General features: G+C 40.8%; 3 protein-coding genes across 7 annotated transcripts in view; 2 read left to right on the top strand and 1 right to left on the bottom strand.

Annotated features, from left to right (window-relative positions):
- Positions 1-10,745, top strand: part of DNAJC13 (DnaJ heat shock protein family (Hsp40) member C13) — a 56,448-nt gene extending 45,703 nt beyond the window's left edge. For 3 of the 4 annotated variants that reach the window (XM_071429517.1, XM_071429516.1, XM_071429518.1), the window contains 11 exons: positions 321-420; positions 1,309-1,383; positions 1,549-1,661; positions 2,086-2,255; positions 2,621-2,663; positions 3,623-3,796; positions 4,760-4,939; positions 5,187-5,327; positions 5,759-5,902; positions 6,708-6,807; positions 9,913-10,745. In XM_071429517.1, the coding sequence (XP_071285618.1) occupies positions 321-420; positions 1,309-1,383; positions 1,549-1,661; positions 2,086-2,255; positions 2,621-2,663; positions 3,623-3,796; positions 4,760-4,939; positions 5,187-5,327; positions 5,759-5,902; positions 6,708-6,807; positions 9,913-10,010 (1,338 nt within the window). In that variant the 3' untranslated portion in view covers positions 10,011-10,745. Of the gene's footprint in view, positions 1-320; positions 421-1,308; positions 1,384-1,548; positions 1,662-2,085; positions 2,256-2,620; positions 2,664-3,622; positions 3,797-4,759; positions 4,940-5,186; positions 5,328-5,758; positions 5,903-6,707; positions 6,808-8,435; positions 8,548-9,912 lie in introns of all 4 variants that reach the window. The other variant, XR_011679575.1, reaches the window with a different exon arrangement.
- A 967-nt stretch (positions 10,746-11,712) lies between these two features.
- Positions 11,713-27,843, bottom strand: part of ACAD11 (acyl-CoA dehydrogenase family member 11) — a 29,380-nt gene continuing 13,249 nt past the window's right edge. Inside the window, 7 exon segments of the mRNA XM_071429521.1 lie at positions 11,713-12,067; positions 12,504-12,613; positions 13,025-13,141; positions 14,993-15,147; positions 15,680-15,751; positions 15,942-16,027; positions 17,534-17,600. Of these exon segments, the coding sequence (XP_071285622.1) occupies positions 11,953-12,067; positions 12,504-12,613; positions 13,025-13,141; positions 14,993-15,147; positions 15,680-15,751; positions 15,942-16,027; positions 17,534-17,600 (722 nt within the window). The 3' untranslated portion in view covers positions 11,713-11,952.
- On the top strand, positions 22,036-27,349 carry ACKR4 (atypical chemokine receptor 4). Of its 2 annotated transcripts, none has more exons than XM_071429522.1 (2): positions 22,036-22,361; positions 25,195-27,349. In XM_071429522.1, the coding sequence occupies exon 2, from the start codon at positions 25,214-25,216 to the stop codon at positions 26,273-26,275; it is 1,062 nt and encodes a 353-aa protein (XP_071285623.1). In that variant the 5' UTR covers positions 22,036-22,361; positions 25,195-25,213; the 3' UTR covers positions 26,276-27,349. The 2 variants fall into 2 exon arrangements, with proteins under 2 accessions (XP_071285623.1, XP_071285624.1); XM_071429523.1 differs by lacking the exon at positions 22,036-22,361 and adding an exon at positions 22,904-23,027.

Here is a 27,843-nt window from a genome sequence, read left to right on the forward strand (position 1 = left end):
CCTCCACAAACTCCCAGCCTCCCTGTCTGGATGCTTTATGTAGTCACCATAAACAAACCTGATTGTATAGCTGTTAGAGTAGCATCTAAAAATGCAAAGATTGGGGTTCCAAGGTGTCAGTTCCTCCTTGGAGGGAACATGTGTCATGCACGTGTCTTTGCATCCTTTTTGCCTGAAGAGACAAAACAATTTGGTGGCAGGAATAAGCGTTGTAAATGTCAGTTCTGTTGGCCAGTGAATTGGCTGACTTCATACACTGGGTTTTCTGAAATGTCTGAATAGCTGAAGTATAATCAAGTGCTGTTTCTGATCTTTTGCAGGTAGTGAACATAGTAACAAGTAATCAAGAATGTGTTAACAACATTGCTGAGGCAATGGTCCTTGCCAACTTACTGGCACTCCTGCATTCCTTACCTTCAAGTAGGTACCATAGGATTCTCCATCTTGCAAGGGAAAGGGCTTCCAACTCAGGAATTTATAAGAATGCAGCTGGCTGAAATTAGCTCTGAGTTTTAGGTTACAATGGTCTTGTTAGCTTTATAAGATAGAAAGCTGGGCTATGAATAGAAGCTACAGTAAGAACACCTATACATTGGAATTAAGCTTTCCTCAGGCTTCCCAGATGTTGCTGTTCTCCATTCCAGTTGCTCAGCTGTTAATGAGGGCAGTAAAGACAGTACTGCAATACATCCTCAGTGAAGCATTTCTATGCCTAGTCCTAATAACATTCTTCAGCTATCAGCTGTCCTCTTCTAGATAAGAAAAGCAGAGCTATCAAACAGGAATCGCCATTTTTTTAAAGATGACATGAAGCAGGAATAGAAATAGATTTTTAAACAAATGTTACATTTAGACATGACATCTCTGTCATCACACAGGCTCTATGATATGCTGCTAAGTCACTTCTGTCAGCTGATTTAAACATTAGTGACTATCATATCCAAAGCTAACAAGGATGGTTTACAAAAATGTTGTAAATGTGTGTGACCAGTTTTTTGTCTTAAATGTGTGACCTGAAACATAGGAAATGCAGGTATTCTGATTACTTCTGACTTGTGTAGTGTTCCATTGACAAATTATTTCTGGGAATTTAGCTAATAGCATCTAATTAAGAAGTTATGCTGTATTAGAATGTGGGATTGATTTGACATTACTTAACTAATGTAGTGTAGGCAGGAATCCCTAAGTTTGTAATTGTCCGAAGCTTTATTGCATTTTGATACTGTTTTCTGTTGAGATCAGTTACATTTATCTTCCCTTATTCACTCTCTGTGACACAAAGTTCTTAAATGCTCTTTATTTTGACAGGTCGGCAGCTTGTCCTTGAAACTTTGTATGCTCTGACATCTAGCACAAAAATAATTAAAGAGGCCATGGCAAAAGGTACAGTACTACACTGAAGGCAAATGTGTCTGCAACAATGGGCCTAAAGTGCATGGAGTGGCCACTTTCTTCCCTTTAAAATAATCAGTGTGGAATTGGAGATTTTCTACTACTTGTGACCAGAAAAATATACTAAATTGGATGCTCCCTATCTCTTTTTTACAGGTGCTTTGATCTACTTACTAGATATGTTTTGCAACTCAACTCATCCACAGGTCCGAGCCCAAACGGCAGAGCTTTTTGCTAAAATGACTGCAGATAAGCTGGTGGGTCCAAAGGTAAGAATCTTAACAGCTCATGTTGGAACTCTTTCTTGATATTACCTGCATCTCTCTAAAGGTGAGCAAAAAAATCCTCTTCTGTGCCTGAAATACTCATGTAAGGAGCAATCAGGCTTTTTCAAAATTTAACTTCTAATCTGTGAGCAGACTTCTAGAAACTGTTGTGTGTACAGTAACTTGTATAAGCAGTTTGGTTTCCATTTGTAATGACTTTACAGTAGAGACCTAGATTTCAGTGTCACTGGCTATTGCTATTTGAAATGATGGCACTGTTTTATTTTGTGGTGTTGTAGTCTAGCACTTGACAATTCTTGCATTAAAGACAGTTGGACATTGTGGAGTTTTCTATTTCTGTGAGCTTGTCCTGTCAGTTAGTTTGTCATATGATAGACTAAGTGTCATTTTTGTTCATCCTTTCTAGGTTAGAATCACACTAATGAAATTTTTACCTGGAGTCTTCATGGATGCCATGAGAGACAACCCTGAAGCTGCTGTTCATATCTTTGAGGGAACCCATGAAAATCCAGAATTAATTTGGAATGACAGCTCCAGAGAGAAAGTATCAACAACAGTTCGAGAAATGATGCTTGAGTATGTGGAAACCTTCTGACTCAGTTATCTTTAACTGAGACACTCTCTGGCAGTGAACCAGAGTTGCTGTAGAAGAACTGAGACAGAACTCTGCCTGTAAAAAGTAGAATTCTTGCAAGCCAGACTTCAGTGAAATAAACTTGTTCACTGTTTGTGTACTGTACCAGTAAGTCAGTGATGCAGGTGCAGTTTGTGCACAGTCCAGGTACTTGCTCACCTGCTGTAGGATTTGGAGGGATACAATGGGGGTAGAACGGAGCTTAGAAACTGGAGCTGCTGCACAATGATGGAGGGAGACTAAGGTGTCAAGTAGAGAAGACAACTGCTTCTTTTACTGCTCATTAAAACTTACTTTCTTTTTAAAGGCACTTTAAACTTCAGAGGGACAACCCTGACACTAACTGGAAGGTAAAAGTATCCTGTTTCTGCTTTGGGTGTGTCCAGGGAGGCTGTAAGCCACATGATAATAGATGCTTGTATTGGACTCATAACAGGCTTTTCTCTAAAAGTACTAACAGGAGTTCACTGATGTGCTGTAAACATAACTGTTCATAACTAAAAACATAACTGGTTTAATGTTGAATTGATGCTATTGTTACTAGCTTGCAGCTTGAAATGAGACACTTAGAGGTAAAATCACTGTAAGCATTTTGATTGACTCTGAACATTTTGATAGTTTAGGTGTTTCTAAAACTCATCAAAAGTCAGCAACAAAGGAGAATATTGAGACATCACTGGCTTGCTGGAAAAAGTCCTGTCACTACACAGCCATAGTAAACCTGCTCTTGGTAAATGTGAAGTAACTTTAGTAAGTCACTGGGTCTCAAAAAATATTCGAGTCCTTAAGCCATTCCCTCACATCAGTCCCATCAATGAGGTGTTTCAGCATGTAGTGATTCCCAGTATCTGTGAAAAGCTAGACATGACTTCCTTCCAACAGTCCTCTAGTTCAACATTAAACCAGTTTATGAACACATCATAATGTCTATTTTGATCCACATGAAAACTGGAAACTTCCCTGGAGCGATGGTGAGAAACCTTTCCCTGAAGTGTGCAAGGAAGGAAAGGGCTGTTGTATCATCAGCCTCATTGCTGGTGCTTCTCTTGAACTAGGGTTTGCCACTGTTGCAGTTGTAGGTTCAGTTATTTGTGTTCTTTGAAAGAAAAGTTCACTGTAGTGGCACTGCCTGCACTGCACTGTTCTTTCTGCTGTCACTTCTTACCTCATGTTCTTTCAAGATGTAGGGTTTATTGGCCTTGCACAGCTCTGTTTCAGAGAATACAGTTAGTGACTGTGACCACTTAGAGAAACAGTTTTAGGTCTCTCAAATACCCTTGTCAATAACTTCTACTTTGCAATTCAACAGCTGCCTGAAGACTTTGCTGTGGTGTATGGTGAGGCAGAAGGTGAACTTTCAGTGGGGGGAGTCTTCCTGAGGATTTTTATTGCCCAGCCGGCCTGGGTTTTACGGAAACCAAGAGAATTTCTCATTGCACTGTTGGAAAAGTTTACTGAACTACTGGAGAAAAATAACCCCCATGTAAGATGATTTTTTTTTTTCTGATTCTATGCTTTGAATTTATTTAGCATTCTTAAGTTTTTAGTCTTTTAGTTTCTGATTAGCTTAGATTCTCACATTTTATTCCCATCATAAATGGGGTTTTCTGTCTGCTTTCTTACTCTCTGTAAAAGTGTGTTGATATGTTTAGGCAACTTTTGAACATGAGTCAAGGCTTTTAAAGTTCTTGAAGCCATAGAATTAGCTTCAGTTAAGTCTTAGAGACTTATTTTGTGCTAGAGATGAGGCTTAACATATGAAGTGTCTTTTAATTATTCCATGACTGACCTACCTAAAAAAAATGGCCTTGTTCTACGCCACCTAAAAATTTTCTGTTCTTGAGACTTCTGTTGTCCTTCTGCAACACTAAGTTCCCACTCTGGTATAAATTATGTGACTAAGGCTGCCACCTTAGTTAGTTTAATGAGTACAGGAAATGTGTTACAGTTTAAAAATTAATTTTTGAACAGTGTTCAGACAGATTCTGTGTTAGACTTGCAGGATGGAAGCTAACTAGCATGTTGAATAAAACAGGCACCTTTATTACAAAGATGTGACAGCAGATTGTAGAGGCATGCAGAATACACAGGGCATGATGAGTGCTTCTGCACAGACTGCAGAATCCTTTAGGAATTCAGGTGGTCAGCCAAACATCCATGCTATCAGTGCTTCCACCAAGCAACTTAGCCAGATACACTGGATTCTCAATATGCTAGAAATAGTGGTTAGGAATTCCTGTGTGATCTGTCTTTGTGGAACTAGTGAATGTTTGCCGCTATTGGAGCTGATAATCATGTTCTTCACTTGTTGTTTTAACAGTTTGAGAACAAAGTGATATAAAAGCATTAGGGAAAAGAATTTATAATACAAAGCAAGTGAGAAATGTTGTTATTGTGATGATACTTTACTGAGTTACACTTTCTATTGATTTTCAATTTTCTGCAGGGGGAAACTTTAGAAACCATTACCACAGCAACTGTGTGCCTGTTCAGTGCCCAGCCTCAGCTAGCTGATCAAGTTCCTCCTCTTGGTCATCTTCACAAGATAATCCAGGCTATGAATCACAAGAACAATGCCATTCCTAAAAGTGCCATTCGTGTCATGCACATATTGTCAGACAATGAGGTACTGAATCATTTAAGTGCTTGAGGGGAGAAAAGCATAGCTGGAGTTACTTGTATTGTTTAGTAGTGTTCCTAAAAGGACTGTTCTAACTGTAAATACTGTGTAGCAAGTGAGCAGGGACCTATAGCTAATAATGGAGAATTGCTTGATTAAACACTGAGAAATGTATGGTGTTGGCTGACCATACCTGCAATAACCATTAATTTTGGGATAAAATAAAGTCCTCAGGATGTTTATCTCTCTACAGCTTTGTGTTAGAGCGATGGCATCGCTGGAGACCATTGGCCCTCTGATGAATGGAATGAAGAAGAGATCGGATGTAGTTGGGATAGCCTGTGAAACACTGAATCGAATGTTTCAGAAGGAGCAAACTGACTTAGTAGCCCAAGTAAGTAGTACAATCTCAGACTGTAGAAATGTGGTATATTTAAACTGTTAACTTAAATGGCATCTGGGGACCTCCTGGACACTTAACTAATGTGCTTTTCTTGGAAAAGTTTTTTATCTAAAATGAAGACCTGTTCAAGGATGTTACTTGAGCATTGAAGCTTAATGCACAGGGTAGTGTTGTGTCATCTAAAAAAGTGTAGTGGAATGCCAACTAATTCAACTGAGTTTACACCTAGATAGAGCAGAATTGCTGGACAATATCTTTGCTTTCTCTTGTTTGTATTCATACAGCTCAGGAAAAATGGACTCATCTTGGCATTTGTAGTAATAGCTGTTGGCACTTCTGGTTCACACTAATGCTAGTGATACAAAAATTCTGTATGGAACTTCCTGTCCATGTTAAGACAACTCATTTGGGTATGTTTGCAGGCTTTGAAAGCAGATTTGGTCCCTTATCTTCTGAAGCTGCTTGAAGGTGTTGGTCTTGAGACCCTGGAGAGCCCATCTGCAACAAAAGCTCAGATTGTTAAGACTCTGAAATCCATGTCTCGTAGCCTGCAGTATGGGGAACAGGTGAGTACTCACAAGTCCTTGTCTGGGCTTTGATACTTGGTAGGTGTGTACCAAACTCTGAACATCCCTTGTTTAATCTTCTGGCTGTCATTTGCATCATTCCACCTAAAGTGTTAACACACTGCAACTTCAAAATGATTATGGTTTGGAATTTCTTCACCTCTTGCTTGTGGAGAAGTCGTTGGTTCAATGCATGTGAAGACCACTAATAAAAAAGACAAATCCCAAGTGCAGAAATGTTCTATGAGCTGGTTATCTTTAACTGACAACTCTTCAGAACTTGGTTATAAATGTAAATTTCTCTTCTGTTTTCTAAATAAATACATAAGTGCAGCAGCATTATGGATGTACATCTAAGTAAATTTGTCCCAGTAACTGTGCTAGTTCTTAATGCCTTCCTTCTTAATGCTTTTGTTGAAAGCTTTCTCAAGGGGAGGAAACTTGGAATAGTCTTTCCTCCAAGTAGTCCCTATCTTGCTCTAGTACAGGAAAATTCCTATTCTCCCTCAGCTGTCAGTGAGTGGCAAGGGCTGCTTCTAGGGTTGCTTTTCCTTGTCACCTTTCTGGGGAACAAAGGATAAAGTGGAGCTACTGAATAACTTCTTTTGAGCATTGTGTTCAACTGCACAATTCACATGGAAAAGTCTCCTTGGAAATGTGCACAAATTCCATATTGCAGCCCGTACTACTGCCACATTCTTTGATGTAATCTCTTCTGAATGGTTTGGCAATAGAAAATGGATTTGTTTGCCTAGAACATGACAAATGTCACTTGCTCACAGTGTTATCTCTTCAAATACTGCAGGTAAATGAAATTCTGACCCGTTCTTCTGTTTGGAGTGCCTTCAAGGATCAGAAACATGATTTGTTCATTTCTGATACACAAACATCAGGATACCTCACAGGTTAGCAACTCTTTCCTGTTTATGACCTGAATTATACTGAACTGTTACTTAATTGTCACACTGGACTCTGGAGTTATTGTTTATCCCCAGGATCTAGTGCCATCACATGGTCTGAACAGTCAGTGCTGTAAAAATACAGTAAGTTCTTAAAACACTTACTAAAAGGTAAACTTCTTGCTAGTTGAGAATGTATTTCTCTGCATAGTCTTTACTGTACATACTTAGCAACAGGATCTGGGCACTGGCAAGACTTGCAAGTACTCTGTAGTGATAGAGCAAAGATGTAATTGAAACTGATGAATGACAATAGCTTTCTATGCTTTCTCAGGATCAGTCTACTTCAGTTCTAGAACCTGTCTATATCAGTTGGCTGTGTGAATTAAGACAACTTTTGGGTTAGGCAGGTAGTAGTACTGTTGGAAAAGTTGGAATACTAATAGGTTGGAGTATGAGGCTATGTTCCAGCCAGAATCAGTGGCCTGCCAGGGTGGCCTCATGCTTGTATGTGGAGTTTGCAGCCTTTGCTTCACTGCTGCAGTGGTGCACCTTGGGTGGCTCCCCTGCTGGTGCCACCAAGATTGAAATGGCACTTCAGATGCACCCCAGCCCCACTGGTAATGAAGAGCATTTTAGCTGTGTGTGCTGTGCATTGTGTGCACAGTAAGGTTGGCATCTGAGGGAACTTCCTTGCATGGTGCAGACATAATCCCAGATCAGTTATGTCACTGCAAATCAACTCCTGTTCTTCCTTCACTTGAGCAGCACTTGACCGGCACAGTATCACAGTCCAAAACATCACTATCATATAAAATGTTTTCATATGTAGCAAATAATGGCATTGCAGCAAACTGTCTGCAAACTTCTGGCTCCTCAGTAGCCATCAGCTGAACAAATGCTTGGTCTTAAAAGCTTTGCCTGACAGGTGAGGTTTGAAAGTCCTTTGTGACAAGCCAGTGTGGACACAGCCATGTGCCACATGGAACTTTCTCATCTAACCCAATTTAGGAATCTTGGTAAAGCTTTTGAGCATAACTGAACTAATGGGGTATAAATCAGATGGCCAGAGTTTTTTCTGCAACATACTAGCATGTATTTTGAGAAAATGAAGCAAGAACCTTTCAAGTCAGGAACTACAACTTCTAGAAGTAGTTGCTTGTATTTTGAGAGTAGATATTGGAACACTTGATGTATTTTTTCACACAGGACTCTGCGCTTTAGCGCTGAACAGGGGTTTTCTGGTTTTGTATTGTTTAATGCCAGTTTGACAAAGAACACTGGAACTGATTCAGTTTGTACTGCATTTCATAAATATTATAGATTTAGGAATAGGAAGAAAATGCTGATTGATTATTGGCCAAGAACTGAAACTATATCAGATGTGGTCAGCCTTGAGACTGGGGGCAATACAGTTTTCCAATTGCCTTAAGGCCATTTGCTGCTTTTAAATTGCCTAATGTTTAAGTGCTTGCCAATGTAGAATGAAGGTGCTGTAAAATGCAAAGTGTAGATGGAAACCAAGCTTTATTTTTAACCTCTTTTATCTTGTATTCTGCCTTATGTCTTGCTTCAAATTGCTTTGCTATTTGCACTTCCCTTGAAACTTCCCTTGCTTATTTCTCTTCCCTCAGGTGTCTCTTCTCCTTCCCTTCTAACTGGCAGCAGTCCCCTTCACCTGAGAAGTGGGCTTTAGATCTGCTGTGTCAGGCAGCTTGCTAACTTCTGTGTAGCTCTCTAAAGCAGGTAGATACCACCTCGCAGAACGCACGCTGCGCTCGCTGCATTCCGAGTAACAGATGCATGTCCTAGAGCTGTACAAATGCCTGGTCCCAAACTGCCCAACACCAACACACTACACTGACACCTGCACTGGCTGGTACTGGCTGGTACTACACAGGAATTCAGCTTTGGAATTATGTTGGGAATGGAAAAGCTTGAGGCACAAGATAACTATGGGGAATTTTTGCACGAGGATGGGTAGCAGTGGCTGTGACACTTGGCAGGTTCCACTGATGGGCTGGCAAGGAGAGGTCCCCTCCTGCAGCCAGAGAGCTTTTTATGGCCAGAGGCACTGCTTGCTTTGCTCTCTGCCTCGCAGTAGTAGTGTGGGACTGTTTACAGGGAGACCAACCACGCTCTCATGTTCTGGCTGAAGTGTGAGAAAGGAGGGTGGGGCTGGAAGGAATAGTAAATTTGGGAGAACTCAGTGAGGATGGCTTAAAGGGGTAGAGTACAGGACCCAGCAGAATTTAGTATGTTGAATATTGGCAGTGTAGGCTGGAGGTCTAAGACCAAGTCGATTGCTGTATTGGTGTGATCAGTTTTCTAGTCACTAATATGATAAAAATTACTGTTAAAACACTTCATGCTGCAACCTAAATTTTTATTGCATTTGTTGAAAGTTTCAATATGACTAAATTTTTAATTCCAGGCTTTAATTCCAGGGAGAGGGGCTTTGCCTGCAGGGCAAAACTGTTTGCCCCTATTATAATCAACATAGAAACTTAGTAATGGTGTGAGTCCTGGATCTCCAGTATAGAATTTCTGTATCCCAAGAATGCTGTCACTTTATTCCAACTGAAGGCACAAAATGCTGGCTAGACAAGCTTTAGGCAGTTCTGTTTCTTCATGGGCCAGCCCACTGGGCTTCCTAGAACTATGCAGCTGGGAAAAACCTTTAAAACACTGAAAAGATACACAAGGAGCCCAGTAGTGGAACACATGCCTTAACTCACTTTAATTCCATGGCAGGGCCTTTCTTTAGCAAAAGAATGCCATCCCTGCTTTACTGTTGCTTCCATGATGGAAGGTGAGATGGGTAATGCAGGTGGTTGGGGTTCTTGTTCTCTTATTTGGCATATCAGAATAAAAAAAAACTGAGCAAGCCCAAAAATGGTCCCCACAAGCTATTCCACTTGGTAGACTAAGAAGTCTTAGTTTCTAGTGTTCCTAGATTTTAGAGAATCTAAAGAAAAACTCTTAAATGTTCTTGTGTAAGGTGTCTGGTTGACTCAGATGATGTATCTGAGTGTTACCAGAGGGAATAAAGCTGTTCAGTCACCCAGTTGAGGGAGAACTAATGCCCAGTATTTGTTTTCCTCCTGAAAGGCCCTGGAGTTGCTGGTTACCTCACTGCAGGGACGACGTCATCCGTAATGCCCAACGTACCACCCCCGGTAGACAACGAAGTGGGAGATGTCAGCTAAGGACTGGAAATCCTTGTGGAAGAGACAAAGGCAGACTGGCCAGTGATGAGGAACAGCACTTTCCTCCAATACATTGAAGTGAACTTACTGCCTTGCCAGGTGTTTATGACAGTGTTATTCCTTTTTTCTATGACTTTTTTTTCTAGGAAAAGTCAGTGATTCTAACTTCCACACTGTAACACAAGAAAGCACTCTGTGGATCAGCTGAAATGGGTACACAAGAATTTTTTCTTGTTGTACATAAGCACATTTTGTTCCTTTATATTTGTTTACAAGACTGTGAATCAAACTTTCCTAGTTTTTATATTTTACGAATTAGCATGACTGGAGTTGAGCTACAGTCTAGAGGAATTGGGCTAAAATAACTTTGACCTCACTGACCCCACTAAAAGGGCATCCCTTCATTTCTCAGTCTGATGTGATCACTTCCATTGAACATGACCTGAAAGGGTTTGTTCCTGCACCAATTCACTCATGTCCTTAATCATTAACATTATCTTCTTCCTCGGATCAAACAGCATTAGACATTTGTATGTATAACTGGCTTGACCAAATTGACGAAGCTTCAGCAAAAAAACCTTAAAAAGTTGACATGTTATGTAAGAAATTAGTGTAATTGTGAAATGTTCTATACATTATCCAGTATATAAAAACTTTCTATATTGAGTGTACATTATACAGATCATTCATATGTACATAGAATTTTAAAATAAAGGGAATTAAGAGCCTTGTTAATGAGATAAAAGTGGTATTCTTGTCTAGCTGTTCATTGAAAGTGAGAGAAATGAGGGTCGTCCAGGACCCTAACTGGAATGGGGCTAAATATGATCCTGGGCATTCTTGGTTGAAAAAACACATTGTGCAGGTTTTGACAGCCTAGAGCAGAACTCCTGAACCATATGTAGTAGTGCAGGTGGTTTTGTAGTTGAAGTGCATTTCAGCCACTGACCTGCTGACACCCTCAACTTCCTGGAAAACATTCTTGGCAGGAAGCAAGAGGAAACTAAGGTGGATGGAAATGTAAACGAGAATTACTGCTTTCTCAAAAGAGGTTATAATCTTGGTTTTAAGTATCACGAGGTAAGGATACTTTGTGGAATGCTTCTAGTTCTAGGTACTACTCTGCCACTGTAGCCCCTGAGTGACCACTGCAGCTGTAGCTGGACACCCTGAGGCGAGCACTCAGCTCTGGGCTCAAGGACAGAACTGGCACAGCCTCATCCTGAAGACTGAGCCAAGCTCAGGGTGTTCTCCCCAGGCTCCAACAGGAAGGAGCTTGGAGGGGGGAATTTGTTTGTTCATGCAAACAGTAAACCCTTGTGTCCTTAACTTCACTGCCCTTAAGTTACCAGCCCTGTGTAAGCTGAGAAGTGATTATCCTAACTCCAGGAATCACTCCAGGCTCCAGCCTTCTGTGCTGCCCTGAGCCTCACTTGAGTGGGGCTGGGGGCAGGACTGAGTGCAGTCTCAATGACAAGGAAGGCAGCTGAGAGCAGGAACTGGGGAGCAGAGGGTTGGACTGCAGCTGAGCTTTGGAAAAGAAAAAGCAAGGTACTACCTCCAGTGTTTGTCAATTTAACAAATTCAAAAGTTTAGCCTAGCTTGCAATAAATTAAATTGTGTGGGATTTCTGACTCAAAACTGCTTTTTCTACAATAAAAGGATAAAATGCTTTGATTCAGAACAAAGAAAGCACTTTAGGCCTGTTTAAAAATAGATTTTATTTAGTATTATAAAGAAACCCAGATAAGTTATTGCATGGTGTTATGCAAATTCTTAAACGCAAGCCCATAATTATTAAGTGTAGTAAGTGAAAATAGTGAGAGAATTGCTTCCAGTTAGAATCAAGTTTTTGTGTTCATTCAGTTTTATCTTGGATACCATTATTACACTGAAACTTTGCCTTAATCTTCCCTCCATTAGAGAAGGCTTTATGCTGACATTAGATTTTTGCAGTGAGTTTCTTGGACTGATCAAGGAGTTCCCACCTTGCAATTGTTGAGAGATGAACTTCATCGGGCCCGTCTGCCAGGCGCAAGGTGCGTATGGACGCGAACCTGTGGGGGAGAGCTGAGTTAGGCCTGGCCTCCTGACCTCCCACAGCAGCCACACTGGAGCTCTCAGCACTGATTTTGCTGCCCTTTTGACACTCCTTGCTTGAAAAAGTGCTGTCACATGAGAGATACTGCAGCAAAATCTTCCTGGCAGGATTGAGATGGGTGGGCTGGGAATTCAGAAGTTTTGCTTCTCCCCAAGGCCATAAAAGATAACATTAAGTTTTAGAAGCACATCCTCTTTTCTGCTGATAAGAACTATTTTAGGCCCAGTGCCAGCTTTTATTTTTTGTAATGCTAATTGCACTATAAAAACAATTGGTTTAAATTTTATAGCTTAAAGAGACATACACTATTATTTCATGCTGAGGTGAAACAGGTGTTATAAATTATCATAAAAGAAATGTTTAGAATCTACAGGAAATCTCCTTTTACTCACATGAACGCCAAAGGAAAATCCTGAGAAACTCCAGCTCCACCACACACTTGAACTGCACAGTCAATCACTTTAAGTACAGCTCGTGGAACAACCACTTTGGTCATGGCTACCTGTGGTTAGAAGAACCACATTATCAGTAATAGTTTCACAACCAAGTGAAAATATTTACCCAACACTTTTATTGAATATTGGTATCTCTCAGTACATTCCTTCCTCTTGGGGTTGGATGAGAGCTCTGCTGTTCCCGCTCCCGGGGATGGTAAAACTTTCTAGTCACTCAAAACTATCTTACTGTGTTGAGACAAGCAAGCAATGCTTGAACAGATTCATCTCCACTTCTGACTGAGATCACTCCCCAATCTTCTGAAAATTAAAAGCATATCTTAAGGCTCTTTTCAACATGGATTTATACTCCACACTTAAGGTAAAACATTATTAAACATTATTATTTTATCTTTTAACCAGCTGAATGCACAGGCATTGCATCCACCAAGTCCTAGCTACCAAAAAATTAAATTTACCTCTCTCCTTGCTCTTTTGTTGCCCAACATGTCGATCTTGCGGGCTGTTTGTAGTGTGAGCAGGCGAGCCTGTTCTATGCTAAGACGGCACTCTGCAATCCAGTGGGCAACAACTTCCTGCAGATCCCAAAGCCAACATCAGAACATCAGTTAATGCCTCTGAGCAGACATGGAGCTGCCCCTCTTCCTCAGCGTGTGCACGTTCAGCCAACCTACAGCCACTTGTGTGCAAATTAAAGCATATCTAAGATGAGGCATAATAAAGAAAACACTTGACTAACAGAAATATTAAAGATAGGAAAAGAATTGCTCTGCCAGGAAACAAGAAAAGGGAAAACCTGTGGATTCTGGCACCTGATCAGACCCCCACTGTGTGCTGGCCATTTTCCAGAAGCTCTTCCATGCCTGCTTTTTCCTTCCTGCTTTCCTTTACCTCTTACCACCCTTCACAGCCTTCTCTCCATATGATAAGCCCCAGTATATAGAAATAAGGGGGTAAAAGGGGAGAGGAATTTCTTTTTCTGCTTAAACTGGTGCTGTGTGGTGCATGACACAGAGACGAACAGCTGCAGGGTGGTGCCTGCTGCCTCTGACTGATGATAAATTAGTAACTGTCTGGATCCAAAATGAAGTTATGATCTTGGCAGCCCTTCCCTGCTCTTCTTAGCTAATTCCCCCCTGCAGCCAACATATCACAGGAGAAACAAACGTTTGTGATGCTTGTCAGTGCAAAAACTGTTTGGACCCTCACCCAGCCTCCATTTCTAGGGCTGTGGATTTTGTAGGACACAAAAGCAAATGTGCAGCACTTGCTTCAGTGCAGTTTGGAAGCTCAGCTTGGCTGGTTGCAGCAAAGGTGATCCAAACCTAGATGGGGTGTTCAATTCTCTTCAGTCAGCAGCTTTTGGGGCCATAAATGATGGCCTGGGTTGGGGCAGGCACCCTGGTACTCAGGGAAGCCACCAGCCTCACCTTGTCTTAGCCATCCTCACTGTGAAGGACCTGCATGGGCTCCGCAACTGCCTCCAGGCGAGGCCTGTGGCTTCATCAAACATCACTGTTACTTCAACAAGCTTCTGAGAGCCAGAGTGTGCCTCATGCACCTCTTACTCATTCTAGGTTATGGTGGTGAAGGGAAGTTGGGAAATGATATGACTGGAAATACAGATGTGTAAAGTTGCTCCCTCTGGATCTGCACAAACAATTTGCTACAATCTGTGCCACATGCTAATTCAATTTCCTCTTTCCATTGCTTTTGCTTGTGTTTTTTCCAATAAAGCTATCCTAGCTATTGGGAAAATTAAGGAACACTTGAAATATGACAGACCAACTACCAAACTCCAATAGTTCTTCTACAAAGCAGACTGTCATATTTTTATTATTTTAGCAAGCTCTTGCTCATGAAACAGTATTTCAATCCTGAGCAAGATAAGAGCAACGATCTCCACTCTTCCCTTGATGTGGTCTGTACTTTCATACGCAACTACAAATATTTGATCAAAGAAGTAACATTTTCAGTGAAATTTAGACCCCTAGATGTCTCCAGTGGTTCTGAATGGAGACAGCCAGGTGACAGAATGGATACACAAAAATGGTGAACTCAGATTGTAACAGAAGCATAAACTGCATGCCTGAAAAAATACCTGTCCAAATTGATCAGGAAAACCAGAGAACAACACACAGTGAAAAAATCCACATTCAAATCCAGCAAAAGATATCTAATTCATTGCACATTGCAAAGGGGGAAAAAAAAGAAAAAGATACTGTAGATTATGGTGAAAAATGAGAGCCTTGCAATATGCTTTGTTTTTTTTTCCCTTTGCCACCCAAAGCTTTATGAATAGGAATTCAAGGTTAGGGCACAGCTGCTGCCATGTGCATTATCAGAGCCACACAAGGCTGTGTGTGGGCAGAACAAAGGTCAGTGTGTGGAGTGTGTGAACAGGGCCAAAGAGGGAAGGTGCTTACGTGCTGATAGAGTTTCTTGCCAAAGGTCTCGCGCTGAGCCGCGCGCTGGCACAGGATCTCCAGAGCGGCCTCGGCCGCACCCAGGGACCGCATGCAGTGATGGATCCGGCCCGGCCCCAGCCGGCCCTGGGCTATCTCAAACCCCCTGCCCTCACCTGGTTGGAAAGAAAAACAGGCTCTGCAAACTCCCTCTTGGAAGGGTCCAAGGCTCCAAGCAGAAGTGACCCCATAGCAAAATAAAAGAAGCAGAGGGGAAATAGAAGAAACCAGGATCTCCACTAAGTGAGAGAAGTAGAGCAGAGTTCTCCCTGCAGGGGACCACAGTGGTGGCCTGCTTGTTATTTATTTTTCAGTTCTGCCAAGTACCGGCCATGGAGTGCAGCACAACATTCTTTCTAAAAGTCTGTAAAGTCTGCAAGAGCTGGTTTTGGGGGAAGAACAGCACTTAAAGACTTTGCTTTGCTCTACCTCAAGGGAATGATATTTGCATGATAGCCAGAGCTGCCCTGCTTCCTTCTGCTCTAAGGTACATTCAAACAGCAGGAAGGCTGCTAAAGGAAGAGTGGGCTCCCTCAACTGACCAGATCTGTTTAAAATAACTAATGGTGATTCATGACACAAACCACTGCCTCATAAAGCTTGGTTCATTGTTGTATGTATTAAAAATAAATCGGTGCTGAAACTCACCCAGTATTATATTGGAGACAGGTACTCGCACATCATTGAAGTGTATCTCAAAATGTCCGCCATGGATCTCATCTACAAAGTTAGAAAATACAACAGCAGGGTAAAATGAAAGAGGATAAAAATACAGGCCTCCAGTTCCTAACCCTTCTTCTATATATCCATTATACTGATTTATTAAATACACAATATTTATTAGTATAACTGCAGCTTCTGAGCCTGCTAATAAATTTAAAACACAGAGCTGATAAATATGATCACCTACCCATGTAGCCAAACACTGAGAGAGGTCTTATCAGCTTCAGCCCTGGGGTGTCCATGGGAACAATAATCATACTGTGCTGCTTGTACCTGATCAAGACAAAAAGCACAGTTACCTCTGAGCCTCCCTTCTTTCTGCCCCTTCTGCATTTTTATTTTCCATCCTTAAATTAGGACTCACATAAAGCCAGTGCTGCGATTTACCTGTACCACCTGCACCATCCTGCCCACACAGTGTGGCTTCAACCCTTCTTGACCCACCAGTCAACAAGTGAAAATGTATTAGTGGCACCTAAGGCACCATGACTGAGAAACTCCTGCTGCTGTCACTTCTGTGCACACTGTTCTGTATCACCCAATCAGTTCCTCCCCCTCTACCTTTCTGTTTTGTTCTCAAAACCAGCTTATCAGAATCACCATCTTGGCTTGCCCACAGCTTAGGAATGAGAAATCCATCCCCATATTTACATTCCTTCAGAATATTTAGGTTTTAGTCACACAGAACTGGAGGTGATGCCCCAGGTCTCTAAATTCAGTCTCCAGTTCTAGCAAGTGGAGTGTCACGTAATCCCCTCTATTAAATTCTCTTCAGCTTCTAAGAGCTTAACATGCCACTGTCTGTATAACTTCCAGGCAAACCCTCCTGGGTGCTGTGTGCAAGTTACTGATTGCTTCTTGGTGGAACCTAGCCAAACCTAAAAACTTCAGATTATCCATGGAATTTGGGCTAAAATCCATCTTAGATATAAATGTCACAGTTCTTTTGCATTACAAGCTGTGTGATGTTAATACACCAGACATGGAGCATTTCATTCATTACTTGTATAAATTTTTGCAAAAGCTTGCAATTCTAGTTTGGTAACAAGTTGAACATGTTTGTGTCAAAGAAGAAGAGGTAAGGATTATGTTTACACATCTAGGAATAAAATGAGTAGGTGTGATTTAAGATGTGCAATGCTCTCTGCTTACACACCTTCACCTTACCAACACCCCATGTTTCAGACTTAACTTTCTGTATCTACAGATAACTTTGTGGAAAACTTAATCAATAACTTCAGGTCTCTGATGTGCCACTTGTACCCATTCTGATCCGGAAAGCTTGGAGAAGTTTTGGTTTTATTATATAAGCATTATTATTTAATTCTTCCTGGTGTTAATTGTTTTAACATTACACTTAGGAAATAAATTGTAAGCCAGAGTTGTTAGTTGTTGATGCAGACTAAACAACTGATGCAGACTAAAATTTATGTGACCAAGATAAAGCTAGTGAAGCCCCCAAAATTTCCTGATCCAGTTCACCACACAGCTGCACAAACACTGGTGCATTGCTGGTGCAATGGAGAGAGGTGGGAAACATGCCAATGAAAGATGGTAACAGTGGAAAAGATTGGGAGGACTCAGTCAACAGTACCTGACAGCAAAACAGGAACTCAGGCCACAAGAGACAGGTGCTGAGGTTTAAAACATCCTTCTAATTTAGGAGCACATCCAACTGGTCAAGGCAACTAATGGCATTTCACTTAACAAAGTTTTTGCAAGCAGCACTCCTCCATGGAAAAAATTATAGGGGATTCTGAGTCTCCAAGGAATTCTTACCTGGATGCTGATAAGTTTTTGGTTTTGCCCATTACAATTGCAACTTTGCAATTCGGGTTCCCAGCACCTTAAAGAAGTGGCAAACACAAAAATTGGTTTTAGTATAAAATCTCAATGTAGAATCAAATTAAGTTTCATAACAAGAAACGCTACTGCCTTCCTTTTGTGATGCAGGAAATGCAATCTCCCCTCTGTTTATATTCTGAATAGCACACCAGAACAAAATACACATTAGTTCTTAATGTGTAAAAGGGAGCTGACTTGTGGGAAGAGGAACATGAAAAGCCAAACATCCAAACCCTCCAGGTCCATCACCTATTCCTATGAAAAGTGAACAAGAAGGTACTTGTAATGGAATCTGATTACTGGAATCTGATTCAGTCTCCATTACGGCTGAGCAATTAAGTGTGATACAACAGCACATCTATCAAGGTGACATGCTGCCATTTCAAAAGTAAAACTTTCAAAAGAACTTCTTCAACCTATCAAGACTGGAGGGTCTATGTGGGAATGAAACACCAACCACATTATAACCAAATTATGCAGATAGGGCTATCAAAGAGTTACCATGATAACTTTGCTACTACTTCAGCATAACTTCTCTGGAATGCAGGACTTCTCCCCCTTTACACAAATTATTTTAAATTGCACTTTGAAGAAAGATCTGAGTGAAAATTGTTACCTGAAAATAGCCTGTTAGCATTTCAAGCCATTGATAACATTACTTGAGATGTTTCTTATTATGGACATATTTATTAAGCCTTTGTAGCATAAAGAAAGCACTTTAATGTACTAGTCCTGAAGAAGATTCTACAACTGATTAAAACAACATTTCTATGGTCCTTAATCCTCCCTCTCTTTTTCTTTAAAGGTTTCTTAGTACCAAAGCATGCTCTCATTCCTTTCAAAGCCTCCCACAAACAATAAAGCTAGGGAAAATAGCCAATGGGTGTAGCAATCAGTAATTTTTTATTGCAGATGACAAGCTTTGTAGAGATTTAATTCAAGGCTTGATCTATAGCAGCTTGGCTTTATTCTGAGGTTAGAAGCAAATACAACTTTATGTCTTCTCTAGCAGCTGTTCTCACAAGGCTTGGGAGACTCTGGTCTGAACAATACAACCCCCTGGCTTTGACCTGAGCCACTTCCTCCAACAAGCAGCCACTGTGATGGCCAGGAAGTGGAAGAGAGATTTATTTAATTGTGATAAACACTGCCTGTTTGGAGGGCCAGACTGCCAGATGTTTACTTTCCTCTTCTGCAATATGGTATTTGGCCATTGTTTCCAGAGAGGGCTTAGACAGTGGCCCACAACCTGTACAACACCAACAAGCTAAAAATCCCAGTGAAAAGCTTTGGCCAGAGGCATAAATCCACTTGGTAAAAAAAATTACCAAACTGGATCCCAAACCCTTGGCTCATTTGGGCAACTGCAACAAGTAGCTGATCAGCCCCAAATGACCCAACATATGCTTTGCAGGGTACTACCCTGCACAGGGAAATGTCACCCCTGCACAAGGGGTATTTGACTCTTCTCCTTTTCCACAAAAGGTAAAGAATTGCACAAGTGCAATTTTCTAATACAGACCTATGTTCAAGTGAGGTTTACAACAAAATATGTTTTGACCTTCTGGAAATGCCTGAAAAACTGTTTTGTAAATAATCCTCAAGTCACATCCCTGCTTCAAAACAAAGAGCAAATTTAACCATATTGTATGAAAAAAAAAAAAAAAACAAAAAACTCACAAAACCTGAGAAGAAGCTTTCAAGAACTCAGTGAGGAGTTCACTGAGAGCTAGACATCTGGTTAGATGTTCTAAATCATTTGTACACATTTCTGGAAGGCAAATGAATACTCCAATCTGATACATGCTTGTTCCTATCTAAGCACAGCAAAGGACAGCAGATTCCTGGCCCTTCCACTCCTTAGTCTTAAGTCCTGAAAAACTAAAATAAATTTTATGTCACTTCGATCCATAAAACACTGAAAAAAAGTTCTGGTCTAATGCAAGACTCTGAAAAACTCCAGTGCTTTGGATGGAATGCAAACAGCCTGGATGGAATAAACATCTCTTTTGTAAATGACATTTTCACCTCACTTAAAGAATTCAAAGATGTTGCTGGAGGATGGAGGGGAAGAGTCAGAGAAGCCTGTTATTTTGGTAGGAGTTAGAAGCAGTTTTGCAAGAAAACTCACAATTGAAGAAACACTAGATGTTTCAGGTGGTCAGTTTTAACCATATTTCCATTTTGATGAGCTTTCAATAACGTTTTCAATGTATATGACTGCACAAACCAAAACTTTTAGACCACAATGCTGCTACACTGGCAAACATCTTTGGTTTAACTAACTTATACTTTTGAACTCTTCATGGCACTCACTCACATAGTGAGGCAAAGATAGTATTTTAAAATGTGCTTAGAGTGTTGATCACAATCCCATTAGAAGCCTAATCTTTGCTATCAGGAGTATAACATGCTTAAGTTTACTGATCTTCACACAACCAACTTATATAGGTTCTGTCTGGTGTAGAGACTACTAAATGTGGCAACCTTTGAGTACCACCTGTACTTGAGAAATCTGCCATAAGGTAAATTTTTTCTACCTTATGCTTTCAGAAGCCAGCAGCACCTTAATTCTTACAATCTATTTATTTTTCAGTGTTCAGTCTTCAATTTTCTGTCTAAGATGCCTAAGGCCAGATGAACTACTGCCTGAATGGTGAACACCTATGATTTTTGCCACATTGGCTGCTGCACCCCTCAGCCTAGCAGGTTAATTCTCTCTGCTAAAGGTCAGGGGTCTGTGGTGGCTTACAGACCTGACAGTGTTCTTCCAGAGCTCTGGACTCTCCTACAAGAAGAAACCAGTCTTGTAGGACTAACATCCTAAGGGTGTTGGTCCTACAAGGATGCATATGGCAGCATGGTACTGACTGTTGGAATGTGGGAGTCTCCTGATGGAGAAAAGTGACACACACAGGCAAATCCCATCAAGAGCCTGCAGTAATTTCTCTCCACTAGCATGTTCTATTCCACAGTTTTATCTCATCTTCTCCAGATAACAGTGCAGGTTCATGGAGGGCAAGGACTACAGCTGTGGCTGCAAGCAAACAGGCAATGCTGGGGCTGTGCAGCTGCAAGGCCTTTGCAGTCCTGCCACTGAATGTGGCTGCTGGTCATTCCCAGCTGGAGCTCACGGGCTCTGGTGGTGCCAGTGAGTGCAGCTGCTCAGCTTAGGAATGGTTTTCTTCCTTGCCTTCATGCCACTTCCACACAGCCACAAGTGTTTTTACTTAAGATCTGTTTTGTATTCACTCTTCTTACTAATTTTTGTTAATTTTGACCCTACTGAAATACACACATGATAATATTGCTTCTTTACTCTGACTGGAGGGATCTGTCCTCCCTGAACCCCTGAAAGGTTTCAAGGAGCCAAGCAACTGCAATAAGCAAGGCAGGATTCACACGAACTGCCTTTCTACAGCCTGCCCACAGAACCTCTTGGGCACTTCTACAGGCAACACACAATTCCCTGGGAGCATTCTCAGCTCCAGCCTGATTATTCAGTCTTGTTGGAGACCCTATTGAGAAAAAGCCTATTCAGAACTGAAAGTCTCATTTGTTTTTTAAAGAGACAGAGCTCAGGCCTCAAAGCCATGACATGACCTGTGAGGAGATGGCTGGGAAGGAGCCCAAGCATCTTCTCTGCCACTGTGAAGAGCACCACTGAAGTACTATGATAACTCAAGATGAAAGCATTGGAGAAATATGCACAAATATTGTGGCACTCTTCCTCTAGGCTGCAACTCCTCTCCTAGCCCATTTTACTTTGTCATTCTGAAACAAAATATAGCATGTGGAAAACATTTGCCCATTACATGCTTAGCTGCCCATTTTTAAGAATCTTTCCTTTCACATATTTCAAAATAATTGAAGCACAGACAGAAGGTTAATCCAGTCATGGCAGGTGCACCAGTGTGCCATAAACTCCCAAAATCTGACCTCTGGTCTCCTTAGTATCTCTCTGTGTTGCTGGGCTTCAATATTGCATTTACTGAAGCTCATTAGATTGTTTTCTGATCCAGGATAATTCAAACAGGTCACTAATTTGATTATGAGATTGGCTGGCAATATTCAAGCCCCTGAGAACTCTCCCCCAGGATGCAGGAATATCTGCTTGTACTCTGGTTGACAATTTGCCACTTGCCTTCACATATTTTCCTTACCCTCTTTCTGATTTCACACACTGAAAGAACCCCTTTCCCCACCTCACAAAAACCAACTCATCTTTCTATTGTATCCCCTAAAAATTTATGTAAGGAGGGGGTGTGAGGATCCCTTTAAACCTTACACAATCAGCCATCAAAAGCACAGTACTGCCCTGAGGAAAGAATGGAGTGACTCCCTGTGGTGTCTGGGCCAGTAACTCAGCCCCAGATGCATGTCCTTTCCATCCTTTTCGCCTTTTTAATGCGTTGTTTGACAAAAGCCTCTTGATGATGTATTAAACATTTGGACTTACAGGAATAAAACCACAAACAACAAAGAGAGGCAGTAAGAGCGTCCTGACCTTCCACAGAGCAGTCACAGTTTGTTGGAACAGGAAGGAATGTAGGAAGTTCACACGTTCAACACAAGAAAAGTCTCCAGGAAAGCACAATTTTCAAAAGTTTTTTTTAAACTGTCAAGTCAAAATGAAAGTGCAACGTACTTCCACAGGAGGGTGTGGCATTTGAAGACAAAATGCAACATGTTAGAGCAATTCAGATCACTTCACTGAGGCACATCTCAATTGCAGTACCTGCTACTCATCTGCTGAAAAAAGGTTAGTTTTGTTTTAATCCTTACTGCTCTGTATATTGGATGATATCTTCTTTGCATACATTAACTCTTAGTTAAGTTGGCTTTACAGAGATATATCATTCACATCTCCTTTCCAGTATCAAAATTAGATTTGCTCAGTAGCAGGACAAAATACTGCTTAATTTATCAGAGGAAAAAAATTTGTCTGTTTAAACTGGGGATTAACTTAACTGAATTAACTTAATTCACCATCATTCATACAATCCTACATGAAGTTTAAATACACAGAAACACTGAATTTTTATCTGACTGGAAGGCTGAAACAATTCTGCAAGAAAGCATGCAGTTGCAGATCTAATAAATTTATTAGTATACCTCCTAGGAAACTACTTGAAAAACCAGCAGCTTCTGAGCTGTCTGGGTACTTGTGGGCAGTTTGTGCATGATAAAAGTCCTTTCTGTCATATCATTCTGAGAAGCTCCAGCTGGAACACGCAGTGTACCCACAGCAATCTGCTCCTGTAAGATTTTCCACATGGGCATGGCTCCCTGTGTGGGATGGAGACTAAACTAAGCTTTTCCACCACTCTTCAGTGTCTGACTCCCACGGGACTGCTTGGTTGTTTGCAATGGGCACATGCTCGTGTGCCTGAGAGACAGCACCACCAGGAAAGACAAACGTGAACAGGTATGGGAGCCAAAACATAACTGTGCTTTTAAGGGACAAATGTCAACCGTAGCATCTTAGATAACTGTGTTTCTGTCACGAACTCAGGGCAGGCAAAAGCTCATCAGGCAGCGGAGCACAGAGTCACAGCCAAACTGCTTTGTCATACACAGACTTTTAAAGTTTGCCCTGAAATGTTGAGTGGTTTGCTTTCAAGTAAATTTGCCAGTGATACAATTTGATTAAGTGTTCCTTGATGGGTTCTGTATTAAGTGTTTTAAGACCACAAGCAAATATTTTCATTTAACTTCTAATTTTCCTCAAATCTCAGCTAAGTGGATTAATCTCTTCTTGCTGCAGTTTCTCTTCTACTAAAAAAATTAATAAAAAAAAGGTTCTTTTGCTGCTGATAATTAAATGTCTCCTCAAAGTAATATAAAGCTGCAAAAGATTACTGCTGCTGGAATAACACAGCTTGTTAGGCATGGAACAGACATCCCTTTGCTAAAGTATTAAGTAGAGTGACTGTACTTTTCCATTCTGCACATCTCATTAAAGATGACAATAAAGATAACAACAAAGAAGAAATTGCAAGACTTAAAAAGGAGTAATCCTTTTTTAAAGTTTGATGGGAAGTGTTTTGAAATGTTAACAGAATAATACAACAAAGTCATTAAAGATGGAGCCAAACCAAGTTAATTTTAAACTAATACACTTTAAAAAAAATCTGGCTAGGAGAATCACTGGAAAAAAATCAAACAAAAAAATTTCTCCATTTCTCTCTATTTAATTGGTCTGCATCCCTTATTATGAGATCAATCAGTAACTTATTTTTTCCTAGTAGACAGATATATTACAAAAAACTTCAGGAGTTAAAACATTCATTTAAACAAATGTCTAAGAAACAGAAATGGTATTTGCATTTTTCTTTCAGGCTTGAAAGAGCCAAATTGTAGCTCTGGGACAGAATATCAGATAACAATCTGCTTTCATCAACATTGACCTCAAATTCTAAACACTGCTATGATGCCAAAAGGCAAACATGTTTTTCATTCTCAGCTGATTTTTGCTACTGCTGCTAAGAAAACTTAGTCCCATTTATTCCAAGGAAACAGGGTACTGCAGGACTGTGTTTTACAACAGACAGAATTTCAGCACATTAGTCAATGAACACAGTTACAGGAAAAGAAGAAAATAATGCAGCACACAAACTTGCTTAAGACACAATCTGAAGATATAAATGGTTAAACTTCAACCCTAAGCTGGCAGTGAGAAGAAGCCAGCCTCAGGGTTTACAGAGTAAATCTATCATGAGATCATACCGCAAAAAACAACAGAGTTTCTGAGCTGTTTGGGTACTTGTGGGTAGTTTCTATGTAATAAAATTCCTTTCTATCATAACATCCTGAGAAGCTCCAGCTGAAAGGTGCAGTGTACCCACAGCAATCTGCTCCTGTAAGAAATTCCATGTGGGCATAGAGACTAAATTAAGCTTGTTCTGCTGCTGTTCAGCAACAGACTCCCTGCTGTGCTCTCTGTAATGGGCACATACAGCGTACCTGAGAAACAAACAAAAACACTCTCCCTGTACTAGACTCATATCCAAAATTTGTCAGAATTTATGACAGCAGACAGCTGCTTGCCTCAGCTCTAATCTGCTCGTATTCCTTATACACCTGATTGTAACAGCATTTACAGCCTTCAGCTGGTATTGCTTTGCTTTGCAGAGGCTGGAGAGGGGAAGGTGTAATTCCAACCCCCCAAAAGTACAGAAAGAGTTATATGCAATGGAATTTTGTCAAACATAACACAGTCAAAGCAGGTAAAGCAATGATGGCTCCTCGACTCAAATGCAGAAATCAGTGAGGGGCACTCCAGGCATTATACAACCTCAAATGCTAAGGGTAAGGAAAGCATTTCAATTGAATCCATTTTACAAGAATTGCCCACACTGATGTCCTCAGCTACCCTATTTCACATGAGAACTTGAGATGGTCTGCTCTGCCTCTGTTACTGTCTAGCTTCACTTTGATTATTCACAAATGTATTCTGAATATCTAAGTTCCTTAAATTTGAGATGTATAAGCAGCCCTGAAGAAGGGTTTTAGGTTTCAACAGAAATTTTACAACTTAAACCCAATATTATTTCTTTGGTATTCCCTTCTCCCCACTTTTTTGTATCTTGTAGCTTTGCCACAATCTGAGACATGAATAACTCAACAGATTACTGGATTGATGATGAGGAGGATGACCTCAACCCTCCTATAGATTACAATACCTATGAGCTTCTCTGTGAAAAAAGTGATGTGAGAAATTTCAGAAAATTATTCCTCCCAGTGTTCTATGCACTGGCTTTCACAGTTGGAGTGGCTGGAAACTCCTTAGTGGTTGCAATTTATGCCTACTGCAAGAAACCCAAGACCAAGACAGACGTGTACATCATGCACCTCGCCATCGCTGATCTGCTCCTGCTCTTCACCCTCCCTTTCTGGGCTGCAAATGCAGTGCAGGGATGGGAAATTGGAAACCCCATGTGCAAGCTCACTTCTTCTCTGTACACCATGAATTTCAGCTCCAGCATGCTGTTCCTGGCCTGTATCAGCGTGGATAGATACAGGGCCACTTCTGAATCCCAGGGCCATAGAAGAGTGGGCAAACACTGCAGTGTTACCTGCCTCTGTGTCTGGCTGGCTGCCACTTTCCTCAGTATCCCAGAGCTGATATTTAATCAAGTCAAGAAACACAATGAGATGAACGAATGCCTTCCCATATTTCCAATGAACATGGAAACAGTCTTAAAATCAACCATTCAAATCCTGGAAATTATCCTGGAATTCCTGCTTCCTTTCCTAGTAATGCTGATCTGCTATTCTGCTACTGCTCGGGCAATCTTTAGGTCTGCAAATGTTAAGAAGTCCAGGCCTTTTAAGGTTCTGCTGGCAGTAGTGGCTACTTTCATTGTCACCCAGCTACCCTACAACATTGTGAAGCTGTGGCGAGCCATAGACATCATCTACATGTTGGTGACAGACTGCCAGGCCAGTAAAACCATGGATGTGGCACTCCAGGTGACCAAGAGCATTGCTCTGTTCCATGCCTGCCTCAACCCCCTCCTCTACGCCTTCCTGGGCGCCTCTTTCAAAATGAACGTCATGAAAATTGCAAAAAATTATGGGTACTGGAGAAGACAGCAGCAGAATGGAAGACCTGAAGAAATTTCTATGAATTACGAAGACCCTACTGAAGAAACAATCAGTTTCACTATATAGGTCCTCCATTGCTTCCATCATCTTACATAACCAAGGGAATTGTTTACTAATTCCAGGGGGTATTGCTTCTACAGCTGCTTCTCTGCAAGTCAGCTTTCATGTGAATTTCTGAACCTACCAAGACATCACAAAGCACTTTAAAGTGGAACGTGTTTATTGGAATCAAGCAAGAACTGAATACTGAAACCCCTAGAAACAACCCAAGATATTTACTAAACAACAACATCAAAGAACTCAAACAAAAAAAAGCACCACAACAAAACCCAAACACCTAAAAACACCCCCAAGATTTAAATTTCCAAGTGTCACAGTACTAGGCAATTAAGTAACTGTGTAACGAACAACTAGTACACATCTAAGCATGTGATTAAAACATGCTTAGAGAGAAAAAAAATGTCACAAATCAAACAACAGGAACCTTTGTACCAGAAGTTAATAATCTTGTGTTTCTCCAACTATTTTATAAAACTTTAGAACATTTGCCTAACAGTTCAGCTCCATTTCTCAACTCAACTATCATTCCATAGATAACCTTGCAGATTGAAATGAAGCATAAGCTTATGGCTGAGAATTGAGAGGGAGAAAGAGCGGGGAAAAGCCATTCTCTATGTGTTTCTACAAATATATAGCAGCAACAATATTCTCCACAAAAACACTCCAGCAACTCCTTTGCTATAACTACAGAAAAATGACCTTTCATCTCTTCTGCTCAGCCTAAACTTCAGCTAGTGCTCGAAGGGTGGCTGGCATACTCTAGAATTTTATAAATGTATTAAAAAGTTCAGGTAATCTTCAGATACAAGGCCTGTATTTTTCATTTAGAATTGTTAAAATTAATCAAGCACTGCAATAACTGCATCTGCTAAAATATATGAAGATATAATAAAATCAAAGAATAGAAAAAGTGCACTGGCTTTTGTTTTTTCTTATCTTTATTTTTGTTTTATTTTAGTAGGTACTGACATCTCTCATCCATAGGCATTTACCAACCAACAAATGGGAGAGGCCTTGCTTGACAACAGAGAGAGCTTCCCATTCCATATGGAGCTCATGGATTTACAATTTTTACAAAGAGAGGTACCAAGGCCATCCCCTGCCACAGTGTTAGCAGGGGTTCCAGGAAAACAGCAGTTTTCCATGAGTCACTGGAAGCATTTCAAACGTACTCGCATGCTAGCTTAGCTTTCAAAATGAAGAAGTGGTGTTACAGCATTCTGTCCTTGTCTTCAAACATGCTGTGGGCTCTGACAAAATGTCTCATCTAAAGATTAGGAAAGCCATGTCTCATTTTTAGATACTGTTCCTAGTTACACAAGTATGGACTGGAACAAAAAGCTCTAAAATGACAGACAAGAAACAACAGTAGCATAAACAAGACATGAGCCTCTTCTCCCTGTTTGGATGACAAAAGCTTACAGAATGTCTACTCAGAATGTTTTGAGAAATACTAGGGCATGAACAGGTAAGTGAGAAGTGCCTGACAGGTTTTCTACACATACACCATTAATCTGACCTATTTAAGCCATACTGGATTTGCTGTACACATGCAGAGCATAATAAGAAACCCC

The sequence above is a fragment of the Agelaius tricolor genome, unplaced genomic scaffold (assembly GCF_023055355.1).
Source record: "Agelaius tricolor isolate 1412-34295 unplaced genomic scaffold, bAgeTri1.0.p SCAF_6, whole genome shotgun sequence".
Lineage (NCBI taxonomy): Eukaryota > Metazoa > Chordata > Aves > Passeriformes > Icteridae > Agelaius > Agelaius tricolor.

Bases quoted from the DNA above. Each gene is read 5' to 3' on its own strand.
- ACKR4 (XM_071429522.1), top strand. From the start codon at position 25,214: ATGAATAACTCAACAGATTACTGGATTGATGATGAGGAGGATGACCTC.